Source organism: Neopelma chrysocephalum, unplaced genomic scaffold (genome assembly GCF_003984885.1).
Source record: "Neopelma chrysocephalum unplaced genomic scaffold, ASM398488v2 Primary Assembly neopelma1_22b, whole genome shotgun sequence".
Taxonomy (NCBI): domain Eukaryota; kingdom Metazoa; phylum Chordata; class Aves; order Passeriformes; family Pipridae; genus Neopelma; species Neopelma chrysocephalum.
Window position 1 is genome coordinate 7,129,385 of NW_020897690.1, and position 23,305 is coordinate 7,152,689.

Here is a 23,305-nt window from a genome sequence, read left to right on the forward strand (position 1 = left end):
TGAAATTAGCACTGGATTGTTGGATCCAGTGGGAAATATGGACGACACGAGGTGCCCCCTGGGGCCTGGGTTGTTAGCTGGGTTTGTGTAGGGGTTGCCATAGCAGCTGCCAGCAACGCCAAGTGCCCAGGCAGACCGCAGGCTTTAAAACCTGCTTGACACTAATAAAGTGCCTCAGTTGACACTCTGTGCCGAGCACTTCGCAGCCAGACCTGCAGCTGCCGTCTAAGAAGAAGCTTAACCTGTCCCCCCAACACGTGAGTTCCCACCTGCAGCAGCTTGATTGGAGAGAAATTATAGTTATGCAATTAGAAATAAAGTTTTGGTGACAGGCAACCTTAGAGGAGCTTTTATAATTTTGAAATCTGCTTAGATTTTCTCTTTTTAAATCAGTGACCAAAAGTAGAGAATTGTTTTTTCCTTTCCTTGCTAGTCTAATACTGATGCTGTAACAGGGATAAAAATATTGAAGGTGTGGTTAATAGGATGTTACATTGTCCAGTCATTTTTTGTTGATTTTAGGTTGATTTTTGTGTGGTGGTGCAGATGGAGGAGACTGTGGGAGGTGAGACCGAGTTAGGGGGAAGAGTCGAGCCTAGTTCCTCTCCTGGTCACTCTGCACAGCAGGAATCAGAACAACTGAGAGGAATGCAGCTTTCTTCCAAACCTCATATTGATCTCTGTCCACCTCTCATTGCTATAAAAAAAGGTAAGGGAGAAAATAGTAAGTACTTCGTGTTGACTTTGTATGGAAAAGAAATCCAGGAACAAAATGAGAAACCAATTATTAAGTAGTGTGTTTAAGTTTATATATGCTGGGTTGGTATGTACTATTCTGAATGTGCCAATGTAGGGACTGCAATGTGCAGATTGCAGCTTTATAAATAAATAAATATGTACATATAAATAAACAAACAGATCTATGCTTTTGACATTCTCCTGTTGGGAAATTTTTATTGTGCCTCTTGAGGTGGATTAAACACATATTTGTGCTGAAATATATATAAAAATTAATAAACAATGCATTGAACAGTCTTAACACCATAACCGATTCTCTAAGAAGTCTGCAAAGATGCTTGATGAAAAGCAGTTCTTTGTATACACTTACATACGCTTGCATCAGTATGGAGCACCTCAGACCAGCCTTGGGTCCAACAGCTCTGCTGCCCAAAGGTAGACTCTCAACCTGGCATTCCAGGATGGCTACAAGACAATGCTGTGGCTGTTTCTTATCTCATTACCAGGGGAAACTATACTCCCTTACAGGGAGTTGTTCTGCCTCTGGCATTCCTGCTTCCAGCCATCTTAACACCTCCTTCACTTGGGCCCTTTTGTTCTTCATGCCAGATCATTCCTGGGTTACAAATTACTGCTGCTGAGAAGTTAAAATTTAAATTTCCCCTTCACTCCTGTAAGATCCTCCAATAGAAGCTGTTGAAGTGTGGGCTGGCTGAGCAAAAAGTGAGGTGGATTGAAAACTGATTGAACGGACAAGCTCAGAGGGTGGTGATCAGCAGCACAAAGTCCAGCGGGAGCCCAGAAGGTAGTGGTGAACCCCAGGTCCAGTCCTGTTCAGCTTCTTCATTAATGATCTGGATGATGGGGCAGAGGGTAACCTCAGCAAAGGTGGTGATGACACATAAATGGGAGTGATGGCCGATACACCTGAGGGTTGTGCTGCCCTCCAGAGGGACCTCCAGAGGCTAAAGAGAAGGGCTGACAGGAACCTCAGGCAGTTCAACAAGAGGAAGTGAAAATTCCTGTACCTGGGGGTGAACAAGCCCATGCAACATTACAGGTTGAGGGCTGAACACCTAGAGAAGAGATTGACAGGAAAGAACCTGAGGGTCCTTGTGGACACCCAAGTTGAACGTGAGCTGGCAATGGGGCCTTGTGGCAAAGAAGGCTGGTAATGCCATGGATGAGGAGTATTGCCACCAGGTTAAAGGGGGTGATCCATCCTCTCCACTCAGTAATGGTAAGGCCTCACCTGGAGTACAGTGTCCAGTTTTAGGCTCCCCAGTACAAGAGAGACATGGATATACTGGAGAGAGTCCAGTGAAGGCCATGAAGATGATGAAGGCACTGGAGCCCCTCTTCAGTGACAAAAGGCTAATGGAGCTGGGTCTGAGGGGTATCTTTTCTATGCATATAAATACCTGAAGGGAGGGTGTAAGGAAGAGGGAGTCGAGGTCTCTGCAGTGGTGTCCAGTGACAGCATCAGAGGCAGTGGCATAAACTGCAACACAGGAGGTTCTCTCTGAGCATCAGGAAACATGTTTGCATTGTGAGGGTGACCGAGTACTGACACAGGTTGCCCAGGGAGGTTATGGGGTCTCCATCCTTAGAGATATTCACAAGTCGTATGGAAATGGTCCTGGGCAACTGGCTGTAAGTAACCCTGCTTGAAACAGGGGAGACTGCACTAGACTTCTAGGAATCCCTTCCAGTTTCAACCATTCTATGATTCTGTGAATAATACATTATAATCAGGGGAAAAGAGATACAATCTGTAAGAAAATTTATAAGGAAATCAGAATTTCAGTTTTATCATATATTTAGAACAGATTATACAGTAATTCATGAAAGTTTAGTGAGCTACTCATTAGCATTACTGCATGCTCCACTGATGATCCTATTTGCTGCTAATGATGGGACATAAATATCATATTTGGAGAAATAAAATGGACTGAAAGCAAGATGTAGAAATTAAAAATAGCATTGTTCAGTGCTTTCAAATAATCATCTTTTTGAAGCTAATTAAAACAGTGTTTCTGTTAAGGAGAGATAAAACAATATTAAGGAATGCTTTGTAATTAAAATTTTAAAAAGAGAAATGGCAACTGACTGGAGATAAGTTATTGTACTTAGTATTAGGAAAACATAAATACTCTTATTCGTTCCTCAAATTACTTAAAATATTCAAATCCTAATTTATAGAAAAAAATCCCAAAAGTATGCAATAATTTTTTTATTAAATAAGTTAAAGGGCTTCCAAAGCTCTTAAGGAGACTTAAACAATCAGCAGAACATAATTACACGCCCCAAGATAGCTTCATGCCCTAAAAATATGTGTCCTGTTTTTATTGCAAATGTTATCAATCTTTATTCTTCAGGTATACCATGAGCTCAAGTTGTCTTGCAAGTCTCTGCAAGTAGCAAGTTTGTCAGAAAAACATGAGACTAAAAATGAGAATTTATAGAAAGAAGTAACAGAAAAGGAGTAACTGGGTGACAATAGCACGTGTGAAAAGTGAGAGTATTTCAGTCTCTATTTTTTCCAGAACTGATTTCTTCAAGCTAGTACCTTATATTGTTGTTTCTTACCTCTTTTACTGTCTGTAGGCATTGTTTGAAATTCAACTTGAGATTTAGGTCATTATATGACATCTTTTATACCTGATGGCTTCTAAGGGTTTCTGCTGAGGCACATGTTTTCTAATGTTCCTTTTTGTCTCGTTTCCCCACACTAGAAGAGGTTAGCCAGCAGATACGAAGACACAACATTGCAGATCTTGTAAATGCATTTGTTGTGCGTATACCTGAATAATTAGTACTTGCCATTTTTTTTAACTAGACGAAGAAAGTAAGTACCACAGACGTGGAGAGAACCTGAAGACAAGGACCACTGAGCTAGGATCTGCTGTCGCAGAATCATCTTTGACTGCTGTTCTTCCGGCAAGTGTTTTAATTCTAAAATAGGTGGTGACTCAGGTACCTTTTGTCTGCTGATTTTCTTCTTTACAGATTTTTCTTGAAGTCTTCACTGACAAAAGCTTGATCTAATACTTAAGTGTGCTGGGTTCCTTCAGTCTCTGTTAATTGCAAGAAAAAAAGAACAGTGAACCACTAAAAAGTGTCTACAGTGTTAGGCCACTGAAATTCTGTGCTACAATGTCTGTCACTGGAATTTTGGTTTCTTCGATGTATTTTTTCTATCATCCACTGATATAGCCATTTCTTTGCCATGATGAAAATTAATATTGTTTAAGAATACTTGAATAAGGTCATACTGCATATGCAAAGAAGGCATATACAAAATAAGAGATCCAGCTGTTGGCAGGGAAACCAGAGGTGATAAAAGGCTGACATAAATGAGTTGGGACCAACATGGTGAATCAGAAAAGATGTAGCTTTAAGAGACACCAGAAGGGTACCGACCAACAACTACGGGTATTCTGATGTTTGTATCTCCTGGTCTCAAAGAAATGCAGGTAGAGATGAGTAATGTAACACATCCATTCAGAGTCTAGGGTAAGGCCAAATGGTAGGAGGCAAAGGTGGGCATTGGACACCTTTTTGCTTTTTCAATCCAAGAGTAGTATTAATCATTACAATTCCTAGTTTAGAGTACTGGTAAGGTGACAATTTATCTTTGTTTTTCTTCAGTGAAAATTGTAAGGTACAGACACACTTTAGACATCTCCAAACCCCAGATACTCATGTCAGTGGGAGCTGTGTGTAGCAGGAAATAATCAGTGTGGTGACTTTTTTACCCAAATCTTTAGTTTTTCATATAGCCTCTGAAGATTTTCTGTTGACTTAAAAATGTTACTCACCATGTCTATTTTCAGTATTGTTCACATTGATGTGAAGATTTTGAAAAATCCTTTTTCTACATTAATTTCCTTCTTTATCATTGTGCTGCTACCTTTATATGACCTGCACGTTCATCGTCAATCTTATATTTGTTTATGTGGTGACTTATTTTATAGTGTATTTTTTTTATTTATTTCCTTTAGGGCAACAACTCGATGTTATATATTAAAATGCTGACAGTATATAGATCTGGTACCAAATCTGGAATATGGATATAGAACAGTTTGGAAGCTGGATTCACAAAGCTGAGATTTGAATTAGAACCTTAATAGTGCTATATTTGTATTGTGACCTTAGCCTGGATCCAGATCTGGTTCAGAGGTCCTGATCTGAAGTTTCAGATCTGCAGTTTACATAGTAGCAGCTTTATAGTGAGAAGTAATTTTTGCCAAACAGGTTAATTATTAATGTTCTTTTCCCTATGCATTCCTTAGATGGAATTTTTTATGTTCATGCTTGAAGTAGTTTATGAAACCAGTTTAAAGATCAACAATATAAAATACAATCCTTAACTGAGGAAAAATGCTCTCTCTATAACAAACTTTTATTTTCTAGACAACTGTTAAGAAAAGCATAGTACTTTCCAGTGAAAGTAGAAAAGAACTAGTTAAGCAAGCCAAAGTAACCAAAGAAGAGAGAAGAGCTCAGATAGATGGAAGACACAAGTATTTGATATCAAGATTAGCAGATGGGATAGACTTGAGTGAGCAGCAAGTGGAGGAAGCCATTATTTCTGATGACAAGGTAAATATGAATTAAATTATTATTGCTAAAAATGTTTCCAAAATTTTCAGTCTTTTGAAACTACTTCATTTTAGAATGATTTTGAAACTACAATTTTATCTTTTTTTTTTTTTAGTTTCAACTTATAGAACAATTCTTTGTCCCTAGTGGACTTAAAAAGTTGCTCTTCTTTTACCAAGATATATTGCAGGTAGGTTTCCATTATTACTTCTGCAAAGGCAAAGTTGCATTTTTAAAAAAAATAAATCACTTGACTGTTACAAAATTCAGAAAATCTTAACAGATTTTTTTTTTTACTATGCATGCCAATGTGGAAAGAACTTGGATCTTGTTGCTTAGATACTGCCATCATGGCTTACATGGAAATGGGAGGATGCCCTGTCCTGTGACATGATTTGATAGTTTTCTTGTTTTCACAAAAGAAAACTTAAAAATGGCCAAGTAGAGTAAAAATCCAGACTTCAAAAGTGATAAAGGTAATTGAGACAAAGTGTTCACAGTATTCAGAGTTTAAAATACTAGATTAGCTAGCATATAAGTATTATAGGAATGGGAGAGCTGTCTATGTAAGAACTATTTAATCTTCTTTTGGTTTGAAATGCACCAATTCTACAATGGACAAAGCAGTTATTCAAGACAGTGAAAAATGATGCAATTTCTTTCTAAATTAAGGTGGCTTCATATTCAGGTCTGTCCCATTCTGCAGAAAATAATCTTAAGCTTGGAAAACTAAGACTAGAAATAAGGCAGTTGTGGTCCCCAAGCTGTATTTTTCTCCCCTTAAGTTTTGAGAAGCAGCAGCCTCTGCATAAAGAGCAAAATAATTTGTTCAGCTTCCACTGAGTGCGTGATATCAGAAGGTGTCAAGTGACCTTGACAATTGTCTAACACAACTGTTGTGGGCTTTCAGAACTTCGGAAGTCCTTCATCAGTCCTTTCAGATTATGCCGTTGAGGAGCCATGATAGGGAGAGCTAACTCATCATGTGGTGGTATTTTAGGCTAGTTGAGGAGGAAATCTGTTTAATATGCTTGATCATCAGCTAAATGCAAGAATGAATTACAGAATCATTATTACCTAGATAAATTAAAAGAACTTTTGATTGTTACTGGAATTGCTTAGAGACTGCAAAGCACAGAATGAGCTCAGCTGTCAAAACAGTTTAATCAGTTTTTCGTTTCACTGGGATGTACATGCACATTTCTAGGATAAATGTGTTGTTCTCTGACTTAAATCAAGATGAAACTAAAAATCTTGACATTGTTTTCCTTAACTGACAAGTCAGAAATAAATGCCCAGCCTGGATTAAATGAAACAGTTCATTGCTGCATTTAATTTTGTTTTATTTTGACTTTTTTACTCATTAAAAAATTATTTTATGAGAATTCTGTTTCAGAAGCAGCATAGCATAAAAATAAATGTTTCTGATGGAAAGTATGAATGCCATCTCTACCATCTTCCACCACATTCTGATGAGTGAAGAGAGCTCATTAATTTGACTGTTCAGTCAACAGTTTCATTTCAAACATATTGGAGAATTGGAGATTACTCAAGGGCAGTATTATACATGCTTGCCGTGTTCTTATCTGTTTTTGACCATTCTTGGAGACAAAATATGGGCCAGGGCAGACCATTGGCCTGACAAGTAGGCATGTTTGTACCGAGATTTATCAAAGCTCCTTTCTTTGCTGCTTCTCATCTCTCTTTTTTCACCAGCTTAGGTGCATGATGTTCACTTTAAACTGTGCATAAGGTTCAGCAAATGCTGATTTGGGGTGGAAGTGGGGAGCCACCACTGTATATCATCCATCACACATTTAGTCTAGCAGGAGCTGAACACTTGACATTTTTGGAATAAGGCTCTCTTCAACTTTAAAGAGAAATATACCTGCAGACTTATTCCACATAACTTTCTGTCACATTCTTCTAGGTTTCAACAGATTTTTTTCCAAAATGCATGACACAAAGTTAGGGCGAAGCAGATCTTTATTAGGCTTAAACTTTTTCTTGCTTCAAAGAGAAGAGGTTGTAGATACAGCTCAGTGGAGAGGGACCAGTGGCAGCAAGGCTTCTCAGAGAGAAAGTTTTTCGGTGATGTATGGTTAAAGAAATGGGCAGAAAGCTAAATTTCTCTGCATTGTTGGCAGGATCTAGCTGACAGTATTGCTTGTGAATCCCACTCACAAGTACATTATGATGCTGCAGACCAAGCACGACTCTTTCTGCAAAATATCCAGTTGGTTTTCACAGAGGAAGTTGCTCTAGGCAACACTTCAGATTTAATTTCATTATATTTTCTGAGACTTTTCTCCCTTCTTATTTGATTTTTTTTTTCCTGAAAGAATGAGGCTATGAAACTGTTTACTGGGGACTGGGAGATTCGTGCAAAGCTTATTCTTCAGAGAAAGCCAACCTTGTGATTTCTATCTGGGAGTTACTAAGTGACTCAGAATGATCTTCGTTATAATTCACATATTCAAATGGATAAAGTATTTGTATTATAGAATTTTTATTTTATTAACCTCTTATTTATAATTTTGCTAGCAAAAGTCAAATGCATCGAGTTCAGATGCGTCAACGAACAGTTTGCCTCAGAAGAAGTTGTTTATTACCGTGGGTTCCACTGAGGTATGGTTGAAAAAATTGATTAGATGACATTTAAAAAGAAAAATATTGAAAAAGCATGACAGTTGCATGGTATTATGCAATTTTTTGTGATTCTTGGATAGATATTTAAGGATATAGTCTCTGTTCTCATAATGCAGGATCTCCCAACATTTTTTGAGCTGAGGTTGGCACTCACCAGTAAAGAAGTAGTGATATGGCTATCTGAGAGGAGAGCAGGTCAAATAAACCCTTGTTAAAAAATCACAGATCCTAACTTTTTTTAATAATTGCATGTCAAGTATTTTCCAGTGCTTATGCACTTCTAGTTTAAAAGTGCAGTTCTTCAGTGGTTTTGTATGTCCTTGCATATAATAATTATTCCAAAAATACCTGTAGTAAATCCTTTATTCCATTCAAATTCTTATAACAACCTCCTCACTGTAACATCTAAGCATTATTCAACAGCATGTTCAGAGTAGCCATTAAGACTTCTGACTAATTTTTTTCTTTCTGTCTCTTTTGGGGGAAATTGGGTATTCCATATACAATTTCCTTTGAATAAGGCATAGTGATGTTTTGGTTTTTTGTGTGGGGTTTTTTTTTTTTTTTTTTTTTTTTTTTTTTTTGTTGGCCCTAAGGAGCTTATGTTAGCATTGTAATATTCGAAAAGACATGGCTAAAGAATTCTCTCTTGCTTTCAGGGAAAAGTGACATTCATTCCTCTGCCAGTTGGACCAGCTGGAATGGCTTTTCAAATTTGTTGCAGTTGAGTTATTATTAGGTCTAATAGATTAAAAATAAGCATTGTTCAAGTACTGATTTGAAACTTCTCTATTACTTCAGTCCATCAAAACAATGAAAATACATGTTAAAAGTATTTGGATGGAAGTTTTTAGCAAGTTTCCCTTTTTTAAAGTTCCCTTTTTAAAAAATTAAATAAATCTGTGGTCTAAGTATTTATGAAAAGAACTTTTTCAGTAAATTTATGTTGGCAGATTCAGAAAGAGATTAGACAGTCTCATGGATAGGTTCGTAAATGGATTCTAAAATGACTAGACAGGAATATGTCATGTAACAGCTCTCATACAACAGTTGCAGGTGGTCAGGGAATACAAGAAGGATGGACTCTGGGAAACAGCCTAACTCACAAGCTCTCCCTGAACTGCATTTTCTTAGTAGAGGTGTGATACTGAACTGGTCTGTCTGTGCAGAAGGGCATTTTTTATATTCTTATGTCAGACAGAGAAAACCCAGTATTTTCTTTGAGGGAGCAGATTTTAAAACATCCTGCAAACAGTTCACTACCTTTTTGAGTAATTAATATTTTACAATTTTGTTTTCAGCATATCTTTAAGTTTCAACTAAATTACTTTTACTGTGTTTATGTATCCTTTTTAACTGTATGCATTTTGTCCTTTTTACAGAACTTTACAGGAACTTGTGCATTTTTCCTAAGGACATCAGATGAAGTTATAACTGCATCAAATGTCTCTCAGGTCAGTCCAAAATCATGCACTGTTTGCAGTATACTTAATATTTTCTCATACCTTTTTTCTCTCAACTGGAGTCAGAAGTAGGGAATGCTTTCATGAAAATGTCTAGTTCTATGTTTAACAGAAGTTCTTTTTCATGTGAATAAGTATGTGTGATAAAGTAAAATTCTAATGATTTATAAATTAGATACTGCGATATTATTAAAAACAAGATTTTAATAAAAATTCATCATTAATTAGTAATTAAAATATAAATTTTAATGGCAATAGGGAATAAATACCTAAACCGGGAGATTTTATTTTAAGTAATGAGCCTAAATTATGGAAATGCTGCACTTAAACTGTATCTTTTAGACTTTTATAATAAAGATGATACTTGAAAGTAACTAATGGAAGATTTTCCAACCCTTTATAGCTTCTTTGGTATAATAAATACGCTGTAACAGCCTTTTCTTACTTTGAGAGATACTCATGTTGTTGGGAAATATTTGCAGAAGATCATCCAGATACGAACATCTAAGAATAGACATTAAAGAAATAATGGTTGTCCAAACACTTCAGTTGCTTGCCTTGGTACCTTCTCTCTGCAGTTCTCTTGTGATCACCTTCTTTTGACACGGACTGTCATGTATCTTCATCAAACTTCATTCATTCTGTGAGGCAATATTTTTAGGTTCTATAGAAGGTAAAACAAATTTTGGGTTATCTCAAAGAGCTGTGTAGGAGCAGTTGGAAGGAGAGCCTGAGAACTCCTTAGAAATACATGCATTTATCTGCTATTTCTCAAGAAGAATAGTTGAATCTTCAGCATCCATTGGAAAGAAATGGATTAGCTAGTGTAACGCTCTTGTCACAGAGATTCAGAAGTCTTAATTTTCCCTGTCTCCCCTTTCCTGCAACAAATGTAAACACTGTCATATGGGAGAAATTAGCATTGTCAAAAGCATCTGAAGGGGAAAAATAGAGGTCAGTTAATTTCTGCATTGCCCTTCTGTTACTTCTTTCTGCTATTTTCTTAGCCCACCCTCTTGAAGGAGGAAGTAGTTTAGGAGACCTTTCTTGTGGGCATTGCCTCCCAGGGAACATGTTCAGACATGCAAAGAAACCTGTTCTTCCTCATAAGCACTTCTCAAGCAGAATGATGCCTTGATTGTCATCTGTATTTCCTCCACTTTATGGGGAAAAGCTTTCTACCCTCTTGTACTCCAGTGGGATTATAATGCTGTAGTATTGTTAGGTCATAGTATTTCACCCATGCATAGTAACTAAATGTCTTAAATGCAGTTCTTTTACATGCCAGTGGAGAACTTGAAAGAAAAAACTAGTGAAATTAATGACCAAGATGGCCAAGAGTGTAAAAGCCTCTACAAAAAATCATTTGTAGTCACCATTTCTAAAACACTCTGGAATCGCTGTCTTTGCACAGGTCAAAATTGGGAGTAGGAGCTTCCAGGGCAGAACTTAGTACACTTTTCCTCATATCAATGAAGCCATTATGATGAAGGTAAAATCAGTGTATGTTTGTGCAGTTCAGAAGTTCTGAATGAGGCTCCCTTTCTGATAAAGAGGCCTATCCAAAGCCAAAGTGGCTAGTCAGTAGGGGTAGTAGAAAGCACGAAGCCCATGTTCAGGATGTATACATCGGTGTGCAAAATGCTGGTAACAGAAAAGCCAACAAAGCCATAAGTGGATAGTGTTGGGAAAAGACGCAGTCCCTCGCTTCTTCTCATTTATGCTTTGTATTCTGCAGTAAAACTCCACCCATCAGTACTGTCTTTCCCCAGCTTCAGCAATTTACTGCTTCTTGCTTCACATTAACTAGACCAAGATAGGATAGAATAAAATAGAATATTTCAGTTGGAAGGGACTTACAATGACCATCTAGTCCAACTGCCTGACCACTTCAGGGCTGATCAAAAGTTAAAGCATATTGTTAATGGCATTCTCCAAATGCATCTTAAACGCAGATAGGCTTGGGATGTTGCCTGCCTCTCTAGGAAGCCTGTTCCACTGTTTGCCCTCTCAGTAAAGGAGTGCTTCCTAAGCATAAGCTCATTAACAATGAACTTGAGAGAACTGTGCAACCAAGAGAGCCATTTCTTGCCTGATACATTTTTTGTCCTTTTTTAGGCATTTGTGATAGATGGAAGCTGTTCCTGTGAATGAGAAAAATAGACATATAGTTAAGTTATGATTAATAAATGCATTGATGTTATATGTTTAATTTTAATTGGGTGCTGGAGTGTTGCTACAGTTTGCGACTGACTTTTCCGGTGACTCAAGAGCAAGTCTTGGAATTCGGTTGAATTTTATTTTCTGTCTAATCTAAATTTGGGGGGCAATATCCTCATGGAACCTACATAGTTATGGACTGCCATATGTCTGCCATGTATCTGAATTTCACTCAAATAGTGAAGTTTATATGCACTCTGCTAATTTTTGTTTCTTCTCGAAGGAGGTGAATTTTGGTATGTTTGATTGTCCTAATGGAAATACCCTTCAGGGCCTGGAATTTTTCTTGTCCCATATCATGATACCAGCACTTAAATCCCAACAGGTAATCAGAAAACTAGTATTTTCTTTTTTTTTCTCAAGAATATGTGGAATTAAGGCATGTTGCTGCTGCAGTTCTGTTTGTGCATTAGTTGGACGTAGAATAGAGGATACAAGAAGACACAAGTCTAATACAGACCTTTTGGGGAGTTATGCAATTTGTATAAAAATGTTTGAAATTCATGTAGTTATTGTTTATTTTCAAGCAATAGCACCAGCTGTAACTGCTATGTTAAAGGAGAGCATAACATAGCAATCATACTAAGGTAAAACTGTGACTTCATTAAAACTAGATTAAACCTGGATTGAAAGAAGTGTCAAGTCCTTTTGGCAGCACAAGGGATCAGTCTATGACTTTATTTTAGACTGTGGACAGTAAGCACTGTATCGCAGCCAGAATATCCAGCTTCTTTGCATTGTCCTTATCCTGTGGCACTCACAAAGCATCACAGTTGGTTCAGTTTCCTCTGGAAGTACACGTTCAGAGATGGGAAATATAAAGAAGCTCAGTGTCTGTTGAGAATGATGGTGTTTTATGCTGTTACCATATACCGTCATTTTCTTGCACCCAGGAGCAGGAAAAGAAATTAGAATCTGTTTTCTCTGTTCAGAAAGACAAAAATCAAGCTAAAAAATACAGTTCAGTATGAAGTCAGTGAGAGCAGGGAGACATTTTTATTTCTTAGAGCCTTTTGCTAGTTTGTCTCTTCTTGTCTAATAGAATAATTAAATCAAGGCACACTATAAAGATGAGTGTATTTTAAATGGCATGATGATAAATCTTTATATACTGCCATGAATAAGAAATACCTTTCTAATGAAAAACACCTTTTTTGGTCAAAAAACAAAAGGAAGTGTGATCGTCATTTTAATTTTTTTTTTAATTCATAAATCATAAAATAATCAGAACTGGGGAGCTGTGAAAGAAGGCTTGAAGAACAGCCAGATACAAGACTTTCTGTATGCAGTGGATAAATTTGTGGATACTTTGTCATCATCAAGACAGAATATAGAAGATAAAATTCAGCTCACAAAAGTGGATATTGATATTTATGTCAGCAACTTACAGAACCCATCTGACTACATAACTGCAGGTGAGTAATTCATACACCAAAGCAAACAACAGTGATGCTATTTGTAAAATAAATGTTATTATGTCATTAGTAAAAATTTACTTTGAAGAATTAATTCATCTTCCCTGAGCTGTATACATTTTTCTGCTTACTCTTGCCAGGTTTCTGACTACGTAATCATAAAATCATCAATCATTTGCCCATCCTTTAATTCGTAGTTCTTAAAGAATTAGGTAATAGCTTCATATATCATGTAAGCAGCTGCCTTTGTCCCTCCTAGTTTGCTGGCCAAGTAGTTGCTGAGTGAAGCCATCTACTAGTTTGTGTACTATTCACTTTCTTTAATACTGGAAATACCCTATCGGATATCAAGTCTGACTCTGTGAATAAAAACAGATGTATTTATTAAAAAAATTGTATATACATATATGTTTATGTAAGAAAAAGAGTAGTTATGTCTCTTTCAACAATAGATTTCCAGCATGTCGTATCAATATTTTCAGAGTGAAATAATGCCAAACCAGTCAATGCTTTGCAGTCCTTCTCATCCCTGCATTAGCCTGTGTCATGAGAGCTTCCACAGAACTACTGACCTTAAGATTAGATAATAATGTTGTATAGCTGGACAAGTTCTTTAGATCCGTTGAGTAGCATAAGCTCCATTAGTCCTAAATGTAATGCACCAAGTGAACTGAAGTCTTTCAGCTGCTAGGGCAGTCTAAAAGATATGCTGACTTAAAAATCTAGTGGTTTTTTGTGACTGTTAATAATGGCGCCTGTTATGGGATGCTTTTAATGTGGAATAGACTACAGTGGCAGAGAGAGAGAAATATGAAGTAAGCCTTTACTTATGAAATGCAAGCAGAAAAATATACACATAGTTAATGCATTTCTTGGACCTATGAAACATGATTCTCCCCAAACCATATTGCTGTATTTTGTTTTTCTATATGAACTCCCTGTATTTTTAACTGTTTCCCCTGTAAAGGATATGCAATAGTAGCAGAATAGATAGATACAAGTTTTATGTGTGCTTCTTGTTGTTACAGTCTTAATCTTTTCCTGTTGTTGGTCAGTGATTCAAATATACTCAGTTTACATAGTCTTAGATTATGTTTTGCAAGAACATTTTACATCTGTAGTTTAAAATTCTGTGTTTATTTCCTGGTGCTTATAAGACTGTCCAATTCTATGATTTTGAAGGCAGTAACACAGAAGTCACTGAGAGACTTGAAGAAGTGATCAGGATTTGGACCAAACAGATCAGACAAGTTTTAGTGGAGAGTGAACAAATAAGAAGAGAAGCTGACGACATTGGTCCCTCTGCAGAACTGGAACACTGGAAGACAAGAATGTCATCATTTAACAGGTCAAATCTCTGCATTTATTTCTCACAGAGTCTTGGGGAAAAAGCGTATTTTTAAAAATAAATGTAAAATTTCATTCCAAAGTGAGTATTGTATGTGTTTCTTTCTTCAAAGCCTTTTAGATGAGATCAAGAGTTCAAGAGTAAAGAAAATTATAAGTATTCTTCAGGCAGCAAGATCAAAGACATTAAAGCAGTGGAAAGAACTGGTAATTATTATTTTCTAATTTAAGTTTTAAATTATTACAGTACTGTATTTGTAATACACACAGAGCTGAACACAATGCTAAAAATAGCTTTGAGTGTTTATGCTGGGTTTGTACTGTGGTAAATATCCATTTGTTGGAACACATAACATCAATGATTCTGAAGTTAAATAGATAACTTGAAAAGAAGTCAGTGCTTTTGTAATGTATCTTTCATTAACATAATAGGTGGAATGGTTGTGCAGAAGTAAAGCAATGCAGCAATACAACATCTTTTTGTCTCTTACCAGCTGAACCCTGAGCAGGCCAGCTGTAGAAGTGTCTGAAATATGTTCATCATCTTGCGTTTAGAATTATTAACAGCTGACCTTTTGTAGCGTAACTGCTACTTCGGATAAGTGGATATCTGTAATGTAAACTTATCAGTCAAAACTGTAGGCAAGCCAGAAAATAAGCTGTAGACCACATACAGTCAATCAGGCACTCACCCACCCCCACCCCCAAACACCAGAATGCAGATCTTCTAGCACATGAGAAAGTATTCTACTGTTTTGAGAATAGACCAGGAAAACAGTGCTACCTTACTGAGTTTTTGTTTTATTTGCTTACCATATTTGCTGACTTATTTGATAAATGGTATTTGGATCAAAGTGTTTGTACAGAGCAAGTACAACCCAAGGACGATGAACTGGATTTCTTTCTTCATACAAAATAGCCTCCTAAGTACTGGATAGTTCCCCCTGACGTGAACAGAAAGATACATGCATTAGCTGTGAACTCATTTTCCCTAACAAGTGTTTATTAAAAAATGTTGGGAAACCCTGGTACATTTCAGGGGTCTTGTCTAAGTTCTGTAGAACGGGTACCATGCTGAAACAATTCTAAAATTTAAGCTGGGCTATCAAAACCACACTGATATACTTCCATGAGGAAGGAAAAAGCTTTGGGGGTCTGAGTAAGGACTTCCTTTAAACCTCATCCAAAATGTTGCTGACTGCCAGGAAGATCATACCAATTTTTGCATGTAAAAGCAGTTATTTCTTATGTAAAAAATAAATGACATAATTGAAAGCACTTCTGTGTGAAAAAGCTTCAAGATGGAATCACAATTTTGTGATAGTGTGCACCATAAAAGAACAAGAACCCGTTCAGAAAATTTTCACAGTAATAATTGTATTTCTTTTTTTTTTTTTCCCCTCCCTTCAGGATGGTAGTATAACAATTGCTGCCAATGAAGCTAAAGACAATGTGAGATATTTATATACATTGGATAAATTTTTTGGTCCACTTGCCAATGCTTCACCCGTAAGTAGTACTATAAAGCCATTTAATATAAAATTGGGAAAAGAAGGGAAGGGCTTTTGCTGCTTAAAAAAGATATTTCTCCTTTCAATATTTATCTCAGTGATTAGTGGACAGCTTAAGTCCTTAGGCATTAGTGAATTGAGCTTACAGATTTTGAATTAGCCAGAGATAATAATTTTTTTGTGTGTGTTTAGGAAGTAGTTGTCATTACAGAAGATAATTGAAGGGCATAAAAAAACCAAGCATAAGATTGTGTTTTTCCAAGCCTGATAATGAGCTGAATTGCCTTTGTGAGCTTGGCCCTTACATAGGGTACCTCTTCCTGTCTGCATGCTTCAGTTAGAAGTTATTTGAGATTGTTTTATTGCAAATGTCATAAAGTGATCTTGAGCTGAAATTGATTGGCTTCCACATATTTTACAGGCTAAAGCTGTTTCTTTTGCATGTAGCACTGTCATCCTGGTTGATAAAACTTATTTTCATAACCATATGGGTCTCAGAGTTCATTTTTTTAAGTGAGAACATGAATTTTGAAGATACAGTCACCAGGCAAAATTGTCTAAGTTTACACATTTCAGAACATTGACACATGATCCATCTAAATACAATTTTTCTAAACAATGTTTTCAAAGCTTGAGTCCTTTTGAATCCACTGTACTATTTTTCACTGCTCTTCTTCTGCAAATATTAATCTTTCTGCCATATTGGATTTGAATTTTAGATACCATATTTTTGTTATCCTTTTCCAGATCAGTCACTGTCTCTTGTTCTGAGTTCTCAGTGTATCTGGCCTGCATGCATTTCTGTGAAATCTTCCCATGGGAGAGAAAACTGTATAGTTCAGTATCCTCACTAAGAGTGAGATTATTGTTGTCTTGCCTCCCCCTTCTGGATTTCTCTTCTGTACAGATCTAGGCAAAATGAGCAAAGGCCAACTTTTTTCTTGTCCTTCCTACAGCAGGCCAACTCTTTTGTAGCAGTGTATGACTTCTTTTCCTCAGGTAGTATGTTCATCTGCAAAGCAGGCTACAGCACCTTCATATACTGGAGCCCATGGCCGAAAATACTACAGCCGCTGTTTTTCCTCTGGAAAATCCCACTCTGGAAAAAGAACTATTCATTTATTCACTACCCTTTTCCCACCTTTTTCTCTTAGTCATAGTGTGGTAGGTCCCCGCAAATTAATTGGATGGTCCAGTTCATAATGAGATATCTACAAGAGCAATGTGTTACAATCAGAAAGATGTTTATCCGCTGACAAACATATTCCCAGAGCAGTCATGTTTTCCACTGTGTTAATTTTCAGGAAATCTGAATTGCTGGCTTTCCCATTTTTGCCTGTTGTAGGTAACAATGATGGAACACATACCCAGTTTAATGAATACCATCTGTATGATTTACTGTACATCATCATACTACAACACATCGGAGCACATGACGTCTCTTTTTCTTAAAATCACGAATCAAATGATTAACACGTGCAAGATGTATCTATGTGAAGGTGTTTCAAAAATCTGGGATCTGGACAGGTGATAGAATTTTAATTTCATCTTCTTTTGTTGACACAAGAAGTAAAATTACAGATTAGTCATCAAGATAATTAATAGGTAAATTTAAGTTGCCCTTTGTCCTCCTACCAGGCACTGATTCCCATGTTGACTGTAAGCTTGTAACTACTAATTTGGTGTAGAATTAAGTACTCTGCAAGAACAAATTTACTATGTGTTGTGAAAAAAGCCTGTTATTGAAAACCATGTAATGTATACTCGTATACAGCACTTGATATATTGTCCCCATAGACAAAACACACAAGCAATTAGAACTGTGAGCTAATGTTCTTCATTAAAAAGCTACAGGGACAGAGTGGCAAACTTCCATCTAAGATTTATATTTTGCTGTTAGTGGACAGGAAAGTTGGTTTGAGGAAGGGGACAATATATACCAGGACCAGAATCACAATTCAGTTGTACTCTGGAGCGAGGTATGTGGGTGATAAGATGGGACTCAGACTTGTTTTTTCTGAGTATTCTGGGGAGAATGCTGTATGTGGAGTATAAATGGTGCTAATGAAGCATCTTAAATTTAAAAAGCTAGATTTACTGTAAGTTTGCTAGTTAGACATAACCTAAGACTAGTTTTTTTCTTCTTTTCTATTGTTCTTAGTACAGCTGTTAGTATAACAGTAGTCTGTGATTTTCAGTAAATGTTAGGCACCATACAGAAAACGAACAAAAAGTTTGCTCCAAGGAGCTTGCAATCTAAAACATAAGCAGAGCTTGCAATCTGAAATGTGGGAATTGAACAGTGAGATGGTGGGAAGAAAGAGGGATGGAGAAAAAGCAGCAATCATGCAGTGTTGGTCAGGTGGACTGACAGTGTTTTCAGCACCGTTGTTGATGACCTTGAATTTTTTGTAGGCATCACTGCCAGGAGAAGTAAAGGCAGCATTTCAAAGAAGGAATGAGTTAGCTGCTCTATGGCTGCTTGTCCAAGCACTTCATTCAGCATAAATTGAAGCACAGAGGTGTTTGTATGAAAGTCATCCATTGGGTGGTGAATGCTGATGTCACTGGCAGAAGAAATGTATCTGAAGGATGAGTGTATAAGATGTAACTAAGTTCTTCCTGGTGTATCTTTTTAAAGAAACAAAGCTTTCCTCAAGCTTACTGTAATCCGGAAAAATACTTTCACAGTCTTGTCTCCTTAGAAAAATACCAAAGAAACAAGCAAAGGAAAACCTATCAGCAATACTCAATACAGAAGATGAGAAATGACCAAACTGCAGGCATTCAGTAGCCAGCATTAACCTAGTATAAATCCTTTCTGGACTATGCTGTGAAAGTTTTGGTTTGATGACAACATAACCTAAAATAAAAATATCCAATCTAGATAACAGATTTAAGCCAAAAGCTTTTCATGTAAAGATCATACTTTGAATGTTTTTCACATAATGTATAATTTTGTATTTTTATTTTGCAAAGTTGCATTTCTGACTGAAATGTTTTACTTTTTTTATATTCTTTTGAAGACACCCTTAGGATGATTCTCTGTCTTCTGTGCTTTCTTCCTCAGGCAAGAATTGCTAAAGAGGATACAGCAATGCATTTCCCTCAAAGAACAATACCAAACATCCTTTCAGAAAATTAGGAAAGAGCTAAAGGAAAATCCAAATGACAGGCAATTTGATTTCAGGTAAATAATTCACTTTAATATTGAATCATATTGATGTATACAATTTATAAATGAGATGGCATATTATCTGCTGACTAACAGAAAGTCTAAATTCTCAATTAAAATCAAGTGTTTATTATAATCAGAACATGACCTTGCATAGGCTTTTTTTATTCTATTCAGGAAGAAACTAATGACAGGTTTTTGCCAGTCCCTTGTTGATTCAAGAGCTGTCCAAGAGGACTTCAGAGGAATTTATGCATGTTTTAATTTAATACAAATGGATATGTATGGTCTGAAATACCAACAAATTTGAGTCATGAATATGAGTAAAAACACTCTAAGGGAATTTAGTCAGCTTTGGGCTGGGTTGTCTATCACAATGCCAAGGGGAGTTTTACCTGTATTGGTACTTAAAGCATGGGGCATTTCTTTGTATTGTATGTTCACATTTTGATCTCCTGTAAATGTCTTATTTGAAAGAATAACTCCTGTGAAATGTGGTAAAGCTTTTAATTGACATATATAAGGATTAAACATTTTCTAGTTTATGTCCATTAGTTTAAAATGATTTTTACTTGGTTTGTAATTATTAGAGCATGAGGATTTTTTGGGTGTGAAACTTGATGGCAGTTCTGGTAGAATATATGTGGATTAAATAGAAAAAATCTGTTGCAAAGAGATTTGCATTACAATTCCTCTCTTGCTTTGTTATTTTAGTGAAAACTATATATTTGGAAAATTTGATGCCTTCTGTAAACGTTTGGAGAAGATTTCACATATGAGCAATATTATGGAAAGCCTTTTAGAGCTCCATCATATAAAAATAGAAGGTATTGAAGAGATCACTACTCATTACCAGAGCATTGCTACAAATACCAAATCCAAAGAGTATGATGTTCTGGATCACAGAAAAAAAGAGGTACATATATTTGGCACTTGTGAGACAATCACTCCCTTAACTCTGTGCTTCTCACTGGAGCTATGCAAAGAATGTTAAATATTGTAACAATGCACATATATTATTTTGCTGTAACAATAATACTAATACTTTCATATCTTTTAACACAATTTAAAAGTGTTAGGGTAAATTTGGTTTTATTTCAAGTTTTTCTGTGTGACGGGTAATGCTACAAACAAGATTTCCTAAACTTGATTGTTTTGAGATGCATAGTGAAAACTAATTCAGGCATGTCAACACATTAAATACGGTTTATCTATTCGTAAGAGTTCCTTAGTGTTATTAAAAATACTTAGTGGAATAGTAATGGAGTATTATAGTAAAGTTAGTAAAGGCACATAGTTGCACATTTTAGATGGAGAAGAGAATCATATCACTCCCAGTGCTGAACAGAATGATAAAAACTAAAGTGGCTTTTCAAATGCTTCAGTCTCATGTTTTAATACATCCTGTACATGCTGGAATTGAGCTGCTTTTTTTTTGAGCTATAGCCTGCTTATTTTGCAGGATTAATAGTCTCATTAAAGTAGTTCTAGAAATGTTGACTTATTCTCCTGCCTTCCTGAACTATAGCTTTCAACTGTCATTAAATTTCCTTTAAATGTTTAAGTCTGAAGTACCTTTGGCTTTCTTCTAACTGGCTGATGGCTTGTGTTTCTCTGGCTTGTGTTGGTTAATGTGTCTTGTTGGCCTGTGTTACTTGCTCTGTGGCTCTTTTCTGAAAGAGTGCATTTACTGTTAACTGGAATTTGGAGGTGTTAAAAAACAATATGGCTTTACACGTAAATAGGCTGTGTTCCCAAGTGCTCTCTTTGAGAGGAAGTTTGCTTTGAACTCTTTTTGTAGGCCATCAGTATTTAAGACTTTTAAGAAAAAAATATTACAGGTGAATATCCAAATTACTTCTAGTTAGGAGCTGCGAAATTTGGTAATAACCTCCCTTAGTCTGTAAGGGGCTCTGGAAAGTCTGCCACTTTGCTCACCTTTGCTGGGTTTCATACCTGGACAGTGAGCTGAGTGCTCTCCTGTGGCAGTGCTGCGAGTAGCTAGTGAGTGTGTTCTGTTATCTCTGGTGAGATTACGAGATTTCCTCCTCCTGTCCATGTTCCTCTGTGCTCCTTTGTGTTCGTGAAGATGAAACTTCAATCATTTAGCCTAACACTGCTTATATTTATTTGCTTTGCTTAGAAGGTAAATACCTTCATTGATGATGTTGTTCCTGTTCTTTTTAATTCAGTGCTGAACACATGCACTGGGCAGATAAAGCAAATTCCCCAAAAGCTACAGGGAAAGGATTTTATACAGGGAAAGGCAGCACTATAGATGATTTTTTTCTTTTGCTCTTATTCTAGTTTGAAAAAGATTACCTTGAATTTAAGAACCAAATTGCAGCATTGTATGAATCCATACAAGAATTTGTGGATTCGTGGTTTGAGAAGACTGTAACTGTAAGTGATGTTACAAATGCAAACCCCTTGTTCTGGTGCTTGGAAAGGCTGAGTACCCATAGCTCCTACTGAACTCCTTCATTACTGCCAGTGTTTTGTACTGTGCTGGTGGCTGAGATAATTTTGGAGGACATCAAGCCTATTATAAATGTTCTAAAATTTGCTTACAGAAGTGCTGGAAAATAATGTTCATTTGGTGCCAGGCTTATGCTCCCTTTCTCCCCTATATTTTTAAGTTTATTTTTACAAATTTACATAGCATATTCTAAATTAATAAAATAGTTTATGAGCAATGGCTTTCTGAACTGTTAACATCTTTGCAGTAAGTTCTCCATCTTCCTTTTTAGACTGAACAGATGCTGGTACTTCTGATGAAGCTTGAACAAATAGGAGAAAATAATATTGATCTTAATGAGAAGTATACCATTGTCCTTCAGCAATACAGCCAAGACTTGGAGTTTATTCAAGAACTCTACCAGAAGGAAAAGGAAAATCCACCTATACCACGTAATATACCACCAGTAAGAATGAAAGAAATGAGAAAAATTACTTCTTGACTGTTTTTAAGTTAATGAAAATATAACCTCCTATTTTCTGTGTTTTAGGTAACAGGGAAGATTATGTGGGCTCAGCAGTTATTCAGAAAAATTGACCATCCAATGACATTCCTTAAAAAGAAAACCACACTTTTGAAGGTTGGAAATTAGCAGAGGAGCCTTTATGCTAAGCTTTCAAGGATGTTATTAACAGACACATGATTTCTTTTTATACTGCTGCACTCACTTTTCTAGAAGCTTGTATCCAAGCTCATCCAACAGGAGGGATAGGTGTTAGCATTTGCTCCAGGTTTTGGATTCCTTTTTGCAGCATTATTATTCTATGGCTCAAGACAGTGGCTTCCCTCGAGACATTAAGCTGATGACTTAGGCCAGTGTTTCTGTCCCTTCTGGGATTTGACTCATGTTAATCATGGTAGTAGCACTGTTGGCTGTGTAGCTAAGCTTAGAGCCTTCTGTCTGATGTGCTCTGTAATGAAGAGGACCTCAAACACTAGCCACACTTCATGAAAGAATATAATTTGTATAGCTTTCTTAACGGGCATCAGTACCTTGTATAGGCCATGGTAACAGAGTTTGTCTAATGGGCAAGACTGGGAGGAAAAATCAGGAAAAGAGTTATGCTGGTTAGAGCAGTTGCATACTTTTAAATAATTGAATTCCTAAATATATTGCTATGTTCCTGTGTCCTACCTTGTCTCTAAAATACCATAATTTAGAGTTTTCTATTTCTATTTCTTTTGTTTTCCTAGTGCTGGAGAGGGAAAGCCTAGTAGAGGGACTTTCTCCTATGTTAAACACGTTAAATTGTTCAAGTGGTGTATGCTTTTTATTTTTCCCATGAATTACAGACACTGGAAATGAAAAAGGTTGTTAAGAACTACAATAAAATGGCTGCAGTTCTTTTGGAATTCGAACTTATTTATTATAGGGCTTGGTGCAGATTTGCTGACCAAGCTAGAAATGCTCTGTGTGCTTCCTTACTTGCCAGGCACCCAGAAACAAAGGTAAATATGATTTATTCTTTGTATTACTGTTACATAATTTAATATTACAAATGCTACTTTAATCATATCATAGATAGGCAAGAAGGCATTAAAACCCTTTAATCCTTAAGGGTTAAAAAATGAACAACTTGAATTGGAATATTGGAATATTTTTTCCTTTTTGTTTCATCATGTCTCTTCTTCATAAGGCTTCTGCCTTATTCAGGGTATAAAAG

At 36.4% G+C, this 23,305-nt stretch overlaps 1 protein-coding gene across 7 annotated transcripts in view; it reads left to right on the forward strand.

Annotated features, from left to right (window-relative positions):
• Nucleotides 1-159: 159 nt before the first annotated feature.
• The window catches only part of LOC113965613 (dynein heavy chain 5, axonemal-like), a 156,934-nt gene continuing 133,788 nt past the window's right edge, over nt 160-23,305 (forward strand). For all 7 annotated transcript variants that reach the window (XM_027679275.1, XM_027679284.1, XM_027679294.1 and 4 more), the window contains exons 1-19: nt 160-257; nt 523-709; nt 3,578-3,678; nt 5,155-5,343; nt 5,459-5,533; nt 7,888-7,971; nt 9,375-9,446; nt 11,899-12,000; nt 12,904-13,090; nt 14,273-14,438; nt 14,551-14,644; nt 15,848-15,946; nt 17,294-17,475; nt 19,019-19,138; nt 19,838-20,039; nt 21,431-21,526; nt 21,874-22,047; nt 22,132-22,221; nt 22,935-23,090. In XM_027679275.1, coding sequence (XP_027535076.1) covers nt 547-709; nt 3,578-3,678; nt 5,155-5,343; nt 5,459-5,533; nt 7,888-7,971; nt 9,375-9,446; nt 11,899-12,000; nt 12,904-13,090; nt 14,273-14,438; nt 14,551-14,644; nt 15,848-15,946; nt 17,294-17,475; nt 19,019-19,138; nt 19,838-20,039; nt 21,431-21,526; nt 21,874-22,047; nt 22,132-22,221; nt 22,935-23,090 — 2,352 coding nt within the window. In that variant the 5' untranslated portion in view covers nt 160-257; nt 523-546. The remainder of the gene's footprint in view (nt 258-522; nt 710-3,577; nt 3,679-5,154; nt 5,344-5,458; nt 5,534-7,887; nt 7,972-9,374; nt 9,447-11,898; nt 12,001-12,903; nt 13,091-14,272; nt 14,439-14,550; nt 14,645-15,847; nt 15,947-17,293; nt 17,476-19,018; nt 19,139-19,837; nt 20,040-21,430; nt 21,527-21,873; nt 22,048-22,131; nt 22,222-22,934; nt 23,091-23,305) is intronic.